General features: G+C 45.4%; 2 protein-coding genes across 4 annotated transcripts in view; both read left to right on the top strand.

The window, feature by feature from the left end:
• Positions 1-4,382, top strand: part of pak2a (p21 protein (Cdc42/Rac)-activated kinase 2a) — a 12,767-nt gene extending 8,385 nt beyond the window's left edge. For all 3 annotated transcript variants that reach the window (XM_046852693.1, XM_046852691.1, XM_046852692.1), the window contains exons 10-14: positions 1-20; positions 111-210; positions 2,791-2,987; positions 3,204-3,341; positions 3,432-4,382. The exon at positions 1-20 is cut by the window's left edge and continues 98 nt beyond it. In XM_046852693.1, the coding sequence (XP_046708649.1) occupies positions 1-20; positions 111-210; positions 2,791-2,987; positions 3,204-3,341; positions 3,432-3,518 (542 nt within the window). In that variant the 3' untranslated portion in view covers positions 3,519-4,382. The remainder of the gene's footprint in view (positions 21-110; positions 211-2,790; positions 2,988-3,203; positions 3,342-3,431) is intronic.
• A 2,174-nt stretch (positions 4,383-6,556) lies between these two features.
• klhl6 (kelch-like family member 6) overlaps positions 6,557-10,000 on the top strand; it is a 14,811-nt gene continuing 11,367 nt past the window's right edge. Inside the window, exons 1-2 of the mRNA XM_046852687.1 lie at positions 6,557-8,358; positions 8,677-8,842. Of these exons, the coding sequence (XP_046708643.1) occupies positions 8,099-8,358; positions 8,677-8,842 (426 nt within the window). The 5' untranslated portion in view covers positions 6,557-8,098. The remainder of the gene's footprint in view (positions 8,359-8,676; positions 8,843-10,000) is intronic.

Raw genomic sequence — 10,000 nt, 5'->3', positions numbered from 1 at the left:
TCGCTGCTGTGTGCCGAGAGGTTGTGATTGTTCTCTCGTAACACACACACACACACACACACACACTCGTGTAAAAATTGAGTAATTAACGCTTTGTGTGCTGTGTACAGTGTCTGCAGGCGCTTGAGTTCCTTCATGCCAATCAGGTGATCCACAGAGACATCAAGAGTGACAACGTACTGCTGGGCATGGACGGCTCTGTTAAACTCAGTGAGTACACTCTACACCTCCACCCTATCCTATATCCTCCACCCTACCCTATACCCTCCACCCTATACCCTTCACCCTACCCTATACCCTCCACACTATACCCTATACCCTCCACCCTATACCCTCCTCCTACCCCTATACCCTCCACTATACCCTCCACACTATACCCTCCACACTGCCCTATACCCTCCACCTATACTATACCCTCCACACTATACCCTATACCCTCCACACTATGCCCTATACCCTACCCTATACCCTCCTCCTACCCCTATACCCTCCACACTATACCCTATACCCTCCACACTGCCCTCCACCCTACCCTATACCCTCCACACTATACCCTATACCCTCCACAATATACCCTCCTCCCTACCCTATACCCTCCACACTATACCTCCACACTATACCCTCCACACTGCCCTATACCCCCACCCTACCTATACCCTCCACCCTACCCTATACCCTCCACTATGCCCTATACCCTCCACACTATACCCTATACCTCCACACTATGCCCTCCACACTATACCCTCCACCCTACCCTATACCCTCCACACTATACCTCCACACTATGCCCTCCACCCTACCCTATACCCTCCACACTATACCCTCCACACTATACCCTCCACCCTACCCTATACCCTCCACCTATACCCTCCACCCTACCCTATACCCTCCACACTATACCCTATACCTCCACCCTATACCTCCACACTATACCCTATACCCTTCACCCTATACCCTCCACTATACCCTCCACACTGCCCTATACCCCCACCCTACCCTATACCCTCCACCCTACCCTATACCCTCCACACTATACCCTATACCCTCCACACTATACCCTCCACCCTACCCTATACCCTCCACACTATACCCTCCACCTACCCTATACCCTCCACACTATACCCTCCACCCTATACCCTCCACCCTACCCTATACCTCCACACTATACCCTCCACACTGCCCTATACCCTCCACACTATACCCTCCACACCCTACCCTATACCTCCACACTATACCTCCACACTATACCCTCCACCCTATACCCTCCACACTATACCTCCACCCTGCCCTATACCCTCCACCCTATACCCTCCACACACTATACCTATACCTCCACACTATACCCTCCACACTATACCTCCACCCTGCCCTATACCCTCCACCCTATACCCTCCACCCTACCCTATACCCTCCACCCTATACCCTCCACCGATACCCTCCACACTATACCTCCACCATGCCCTATGCCCTCCACCCTATACCCTCCACCCTATACCCTCACACTATACCCTCCACCCTGCCTATACCCTCCACACAATACCTCCACCCTATACCTCCACCCTATACCCTCCACACTATACCTCCACACTGCCCTCCACCCTGCCTTTACCCTCCACTATACCTCCACACTATGCCCTCCACCCTGCCCTTTACCCTCCACACTATACCTCCACCCTATACCCTCCACCCTATACCCTTCACCCTGCCTATACCCTACCCTATACCCTCCACCCTACCTATACCCTCCACACTATACCCTCCACCCTACCCTATACCCTCCACACTATACCTCCACCCTACCTATACCCTCCACACTATACCCTCCACCCTACCCTATACCTCCACCCTGCCCTTTACCCTCCACCCTATACCCTCCACACTATACCCTCCACCCTATACCCTTCACCCTGCCTTTATCCTCCACACTATACCCTCCACACTATACCTCCACCCTGCTTTATACCCTCCACCCTATATCCTCCACCCTATACCCTTCACCCTGCCCTTTACCCTCCACACTATACCCTCCACCCTGCCTATACCCTCCACCCTACCCTATACCCTCCACACTGCCCTCCACCCTGCCCTATACCCTCCACCCTATACCCTTTACCCTCCACACTATACCCTCCACACTATACCTCCACCCTGCTTTATACCTCCACCCCATACCCTTCACCCTGCCCTTTACCTCCACCCTATACCCTCCACCCCACCCTATACCTCCACCCTACCCTATACCCTCCACACTATACCTCCACCCTACCCTATACCTCCACCCTGCCCTTTACCCTCCACCCTATACCCTCCACCCTATACCTCCACCCTATACCTCCACACTATACCCTCCACACTATACCTCCACCCTATACCCTTCACCCTGCCCTTTATCCTCCACACTATACCTCCACACTATACCCTCCACCCTGCTTTATACCCTCCACCCTATACCCTCCACCCTATACCCTTCACCCTGCCCTTTACCCTCCACACTATATCCTCCACCCTGCCCTATACCCTCCACCCTACCCTATGCCCTCCACCCTACCGTATACCCTCCACCCTGCCCTATACTCTCCACCTTACACACTAATCCCTACCCACTATGCCCATAAAAGTCAAGGCGCTGGTTATGTATATAGCAGGTATCATTAGACTTTGGTTACCATAAACCTCCAAACCCCTGACCTCACTTATAGATTCATACAAACTTGTGATATTATAAGAGGACATCTTATGCTGTTTCTCAGACGTGTGTGTGTGCATGTGTGCGTGTGTGCGTGTGTGCAGCTGATTTCGGGTTCTGCGCTCAGATCACCCCGGAGCAGAGTAAGCGGAATACGATGGTGGGAACGCCTTACTGGATGGCCCCTGAGGTGGTGACCCGCAAAGCGTACGGACCCAAAGTGGACATCTGGTCTCTGGGCATCATGGCTATAGAGATGGTGGAGGGAGAACCTCCTTATCTCAACGAGAACCCACTGAGGGTATGTACACATACACACACACACACACACACACACACACACACACACACATTATTTTATATATGATTTGGTGTTTAAGAGTGTATTGAAGCAGACTCATGGTGTCACATGATTGTATGATCCTGTTCCACTAAAGCTCCACCTTTGAGTGAGATAAACAGGAGTGTGTGATATGAACATGAACAGGTCAGTCACACTTGCTGGTTCCTCCTCCAGGCCCTGTACCTCATTGCCACTAACGGAACCCCTGAGCTGCAGAGCCCCGAGAAGCTCTCACCCACCTTCAGAGATTTCCTCAACCGCTCTCTGGAGATGGATGTGGACAAGAGAGGGAGCGGCAAAGAGCTACTGCAGGTCAGTAGACACACACCCCCACCCACACACTCCGTATCTACACACACTGTACACACTAGTTAACACGTGTCTGGTGACGTTCATCCTCAGCACCCGTTCCTGAAGGTAGCGAAGCCTCTGTCCAGCCTCACCCCCCTCATCCTCGCTGCCAAGGAGGCCATGAAGAGCAGCCGCTAACCCTGGATACACCCCTCACCCCACTGTCCGCACAAGTGTGTGCGAGCGAGTGTGTGCGCCTTATCAAATATATACAAAATCAACCAAACCGCTCACATGATCAGATGTAAGCGTGTCCTCCTAGCACACACTATGTGTGTGTTTGTTGCCATGGAAACACACACATATTTTTTTATTTTTATTTTTATTTTTTTTTTTTTTAAATTGTTATTAAAGTTATTAGGTGTACTCAGCTGTGTGTGTGTGTGTGTGTGTGTTAGAGGCTGGTGAGTTTTCTACTTTTTTTACGCTATCAGCAGAGGGGGAAATGTTCTGATGGTGAATTAGGCTAAACGTCTAAACACGGCTGGGTAATCACTAATACACACCTGCAGGTCACCAGGACAACAAATACCCCAGGCTAGAACAGTTTTACCCTGTATAGCCAGCAGGGGGTTAGGGTTAGGGTTAGGGTTAGTAAATAGTGATATTACACATCCAAATGAGAAACCGTAATACCTCCCCTCACTCCCATTGGCTGGAAACTTTTGTTGGCCACACCAACTGTGGGTATCATGTGTGTAACGTAAAGATCTCTCATTCTCGCCTCGGTGATTATGTTCCCGCCCACTTTTACACACCACCAGCGTGGTCACTGTAATCAACAATACAATCATCCAATCAGAAGCAGGAGTGCAGCTTTCTCTTTATGTGCGTGTGTGTGTGTGTGTGTGTGTGTGTGTGTGTGTGTGTGTGTGTGTAAGAGTAAGATTCCCCTTCCCAATTTAAAAGGGTTTTCTTTCAGTATTTTAGAAACACCAACATGGAGATTCAGAAACTCAGACTGTAAGATTTATAAATCCAAATAAATCAGTGGTATTTTTATATCATCATTTTTGTTATTTATCATCACCACAGTTGCCATGGTTACACCAGATCCATCTGAGTGTCTGTACCACATGTAATAATTCTCTTTTTCTCTTATTATTTTTCTTTTTCTATGTTGTTGTTGTTGTTGTTGAGGTGTGACGTGTCCTCTCTGGGCCTCCGTATCATCTCACCCTCTGTAACATATTTCACCTCTCGGTGTTCTGTGTGGATGCTTTTTTTCTTTCTGCTTTTTTTTTTTTTTATTTTCCTTTTGTAGGCTGTGTGTGTGTGTGTGTGTGTGTGTGAGAGAGAGAGAGAATTGTGGGGCAGGACTCAGGGGCATGTCTTTATATTTATGTGATTATATTTGATGCTTGTAACTGATGATCTGATGCCTGCAGGTGAAATGCTGTTGCCTTAAACATTTTTTATACACACACACACACACACACATCAGTGTTTTTCTTTTCTACATTAACAGTTTCTTTATTCTTTTTATATAAATATATATTCATCAAACTGATTCAGAGCCACTGTTCTAAATTATTAAAAACACATGGATGAAATGTGTGTGTGTGTGTGTGTGTGTGTGTGTGTGTGTGTGTGTTGGGGGTTATTTGGTCAGAAGGAAGTGTGTGTGCTTTTATTTGGTCAGAGGGAAGTGTGTGTGGTGTGTGTGGTTTTATTTGGTCAGAGGGAAGTGTGTGTGCTTTCAGGTACAGTGGGACATCAGGTGTGTTACTGTAACAAACTGTAGAGTCTGAATCTGTACTTCAGCGTGACTGTGGCATTAATGTCGTCTTTTTTTGCTGTAAACAGTGAGTAACACACACACACACACTCCTGTGTGTAGTACTTATTTGTTAACGTTGGTAAGTGTGTGATAAGCTCCGCCCCTCAGTCCTGTAGTTGTGGGAAAACTCAGTTACATGGTTTCCTCCAACTGTTACAAAGTGCTGACACTGCAGACTCCTTCCACACAACCTACATAAACTACACACCACACTGAACAAGGCGTTGCTATGGAAACGAGTGTCTAGCCCTGCACTGTTCATCAGAGGCGGCAATCTCAAATGAGTTGTTTTTGATTGAAGGAACACCTTTACAAATGAACAACACTACAGACGACACGGGTTTAACACGGGTTTAACACGGGTTTAACACTTTACAGCGAAACAAAGAAAATCTGTTATTGATGATGAGAGAAATGTGCAGAATTGAGGATGATGATGAATGCAGATTGATGATGATGATGAATGCAGATTGATGATGATGATGAATGCAGATTGATGATGATGATGAATGCAGATTGATGATGATGAATGCAGATTGATGATGATGATGAATGCAGAATTGATGATGATGATGAATGCAGAATTGAGGATGATGAATGCAGATTGATGATGATGATGAATGCAGAATTGATGATGATGAATGCAGATTGATGATGATGATGAATGCAGAATTGAGGATGATGAATGCAGAATTGAGGATGATGATGAATGCAGAATTGAGGATGATGATGAATGCAGAATTGATGATGATGATGAATGCAGATTGATGATGATGAATGCAGAATTGAGGATGATGATGAATGCAGAATTGAGGATGATGATGAATGCAGAATTGATGATGATGATGAATGCAGAATTGAGGATGATGAATGCAGATTGATGATGATGAATGCAGAATTGAGGATGATGAATGCAGAATTGAGGATGATGAATGCAGAATTGAGGATGATGATGAATGCAGAATTGAGGATGATGAATGCAGAATTGAGGATGATGAATGCAGAATTGAGGATGATGAATGCAGAATTGAGGATGATGAATGCAGATTGATGATGATGAATGCAGAATTGAGGATGATGAATGCAGATTGATGATGAATGCAGAATTGAGGATGATGAATGCAGAATTGAGGATGATGAATGCAGAATTGAGGATGATGAATGCAGAATTGAGGATGATGAATGCAGAATTGAGGATGATGATGAATGCAGAATTGAGGATGATGATGAATGCAGAATTGAGGATGATGAATGCAGAATTGAGGATGATGAATGCAGAATTGAGGATGATGAATGCAGAATTGAGGATGATGATGAATGCAGAATTGAGGATGATGAATGCAGAATTGAGGATGATGAATGCAGAATTGAGGATGATGAATGCAGATTGATGATGATGAATGCAGAATTGAGGATGATGATGAATGCAGAATTGAGGATGATGATGAATGCAGAATTGAGGATGATGAATGCAGAATTGAGGATGCAGACAGCGAGCGCACGCTTGACTCCGGAGTTTTCCGCAGTGACGACTCAAAGCGCTTTAATTGGACGCTGCATTCTCAACAAAAATGTGTGATTGGTTATACAGTGATGCTCCAATCTAATGCACCATCAGCAGACCAACTGTAAAAAGAGCACTTTTCATTCATATGATGACACTGCTAATAGTTTTCTCTTCGACCCTGGTGCTAATCCGCATTAGCGATGTCACGCACTGATGCAACACAACAGTACAACAATAATGTAATGTTTAGATATAAATACGAAGTGACGTCTTCATGCTTGTGCAGGTTTAATAGTGTTTATAAACTGCCAGTTCAGTTGTTTGGGAAAACACAGTTCACTCTGCATAATAAAGTCGTTATCTTTAATATGGCCAGGCTTTTGTTTCGGAAGAATTCAACGCCGTGTGTCTTCTCCGTCTCCATCTTTCCTTCCTGTGAGTTTAGTGTGTTTGTTTACCAGCTAGAAATCTAGGGTTAGAGTTAGGGTTAGCGTTTCTGGGGCACGTTTTTCCCCCGCTTGCATTATCATTATTTATTTATTGCCTCAGTTACATATGATTTAAACTGTAGTTAAGAACAAAATGTCAAACAAAACATACTTAAGTAAAAGTAAAATTACAGATTTTAAAAACTACTTCACAAAGTAGACGTAAACAAATAAAATCCTCGTTCACAGTAACACAAATTTCCACCTCTGCTACTAATCACCAGCTCCTGTCCAATCACCATGCAGAACCTTTTCACATAGAATAAATATTAAATGATTAAATAATAAGGCAGTGATGGTTGTCATGGTAACCCTGCAGTGTATTTTGACAGATGAGTTCAGCTCTGATACTGAAATAGTTAAACAGGAGTGGGATGGGGGAGTTTCCTAATTTGCATATGAATGAATATTTATGGTGACTGGTGTTTTTAATGAGGCTCAGGGGATTTCTGGTGTATTATTATTATTATTATTATTATTATTGTTGTTGTTAAATTTAAATTCTATGGAGTAGAGTGACCCCTGCAGGTGGATTTTAATAGTGCAGTAATGATGCTAACAACGTGCTAACACAAAAAATCCCACTTTTTTCATCAGAAAGAGAAATGTTGAACTCCAGCTGTAATCTGTAGAGTCATGAAGCATGAACAGTGACTGTTGAGGGAAGTTTTCAGAAGTCTGCTTTCTCTGTGTGTGTGTGTGTGTGTGTGTGTGTGTGTGTGTGTGTGTGTGTGTGTGTGTGTGTGGTTTGTGCAGATTTGAGAAGTTTCAAAACTTCCTGTTTTTGCACCTGATCTCTAAACTGAGAACAGGAAGCAGTGCAGAAGCTGAAACACATTGGCGCTCAGATCACACAGTTAAACACAATATTGTTGTCACTCGGAGCCACAGCACCGTGGTGCACACCTCACACAGTTCCTCTGAGCAGGAACCAGGAAAACAAATGGACACTGTGGAGAAAAGCTCAGACTCTCCTGTGAACTCTGAAAATTCAGGAGCTGCTGGACTGCTGAATATCTCCCTTCAGGAGAGGCTGGATGACGAGAGTGTGATCTTTAATGACTCCAGGTTGGCAGGGAAGATCCACACTGAGCTCCAGGGCCTGCGTCTGGACAACTGCCTCACCGATGTGATCCTCAGCGTCCAGGAGGAGAAGTTCCCCTGCCACAGAGCCGTCCTCGCTGCCACCAGCCTGTACTTCAGGTGAGTCAGAGTGTGTGTGGCCTGAATCACCACCTCATTCGGAAACATCACATCAGCATGAAACAGTGTGAAAACATGAAACACTCCTAATGACATCAGCTTGAGTTTCAGAAACCTCATAAGATCTCACACCTCCACACATTCAGTGTAAAGACGAGGACATGTCCCACACATCTGGATAGTTTATGTATGACGATGTTACGTATGTGTGTGTGTGTTTAGAGAGAAGTGTGTTGGGGTGAAGTGATCCTCACACATCACCCAGCAGTGTGTAATCAGATGAGTTAGTGTGAGATGTGGATGTTCTGTGGGTTTCAGGACGATGTTCTGTACAGACCTAAGAGAGAAATATGAAGAGTGCGTGAACATTCAGGGAATTGATGCAGAAGACATGAAGATGCTGCTGGACTACATCTACACCAGCAGAGTCCATATCACTAAAGACAACGTCCAGAAAACCCTGGAGGCAGCCAGTCTCTTCCAGGTGTGTGAGACCTGCTGTGTGTGTGTGTGTGTGTGTGTGTGTGTGTGTTGTGTGTGTGTGTGTGAGAGAGAGAAAGAGAGAGAGATTACTGTGGGTAAGGATTATGGTGTGTGTGTGTGTTTACTGTGGGGTAGGTTTATGGTGTGTGTGTGTGTGTGTTTACTGTGGGGTAGGTTTATGGTGTGTGTGTGTGTGTGTGTGTGTGTTTACTGTGGGGTAGGTTTATGGTGTGTGTGTGTGTTTACTGTGGGGTAGGTTTATGGTGTGTGTGTGTGTGTGTGTGTGTGTGTGTGTGTGTTCACTGTGGGGTAGGTTTATAATGTGTGTGTGCGTGTTTACTGGGGGTAGGTTTATGGTGTGTGTGTGTGTGTGTGTGTGTGTGTGTGTGTGTGTGTGTGTGTGTTTACTGTGGTAGGTTTATAATGTGTGTGTGCGTGTTTACTGTGGGGTAGGTTTATGGTGTGTGTGTGTGTGTTTACTGTGGTAGGTTTATGGTGTGTGTGTGTTGTGTGTGTGTGTGTGTGTGTGTGTGTGTGTGTGTGTGTGTGTGTGTGTTTACTGTAGGTTTATGGTGTGTGTGTGTGTGTGTGTGTGTGTGTGTGTGTGTGTGTGTGTGTGTGTGCGTGTTTACTGGGGGTAGGTATATGGTGTGTGTGTGTGTGTGTGTGTGTGTGTGTGTGTGTGTGTGTGTTTACTGTGGGGTAGGTTTATGGTGTGTGTGTGTTGTGTGTGTGTGTGTGTGTGTGTGTCTGTCTGTTTACTGTGGGGTAGGTTTATAGTGTGTGTGTGTGTTTACTATGGGGTAGGTTTATGGTGTGTGTGTGTGTGTGTGTGTGTGTGTGTGTTTACTGTGGGTAGGTTTATGTGTGTGTGTGTGTATGTGTGTGTGTGTTTACTGTAGGTTTATGGTGTGTGTGTGTGTGTTTACTGTGGGGTAGGTTTATAATGTGTGTGTGTTTACTGGGGGTAGGTATATATGTGTGTGTGTGTGTGTGTGTTTACTGTGTGTGTGTGTGTGTGTGTGTGTGTTTACTGTGGGGTAGGTTTATGGTGTGTGTGTGTGTGTGTGTGTGTGTGTGTGTGTGTTTACTGGGGTAGGTTTATATGTGTGTGTGTGTGTGTGTGTGTGTGTGTGTGTGTGTGTGTGTGTGTGTGTGT

This window comes from Silurus meridionalis, chromosome 6, assembly GCF_014805685.1.
Source record: "Silurus meridionalis isolate SWU-2019-XX chromosome 6, ASM1480568v1, whole genome shotgun sequence".
Lineage (NCBI taxonomy): Eukaryota > Metazoa > Chordata > Actinopteri > Siluriformes > Siluridae > Silurus > Silurus meridionalis.
The sequence above is the reverse complement of the archived record's forward strand: the minus strand, read 5'-3'. Positions and strand labels throughout refer to the sequence as shown.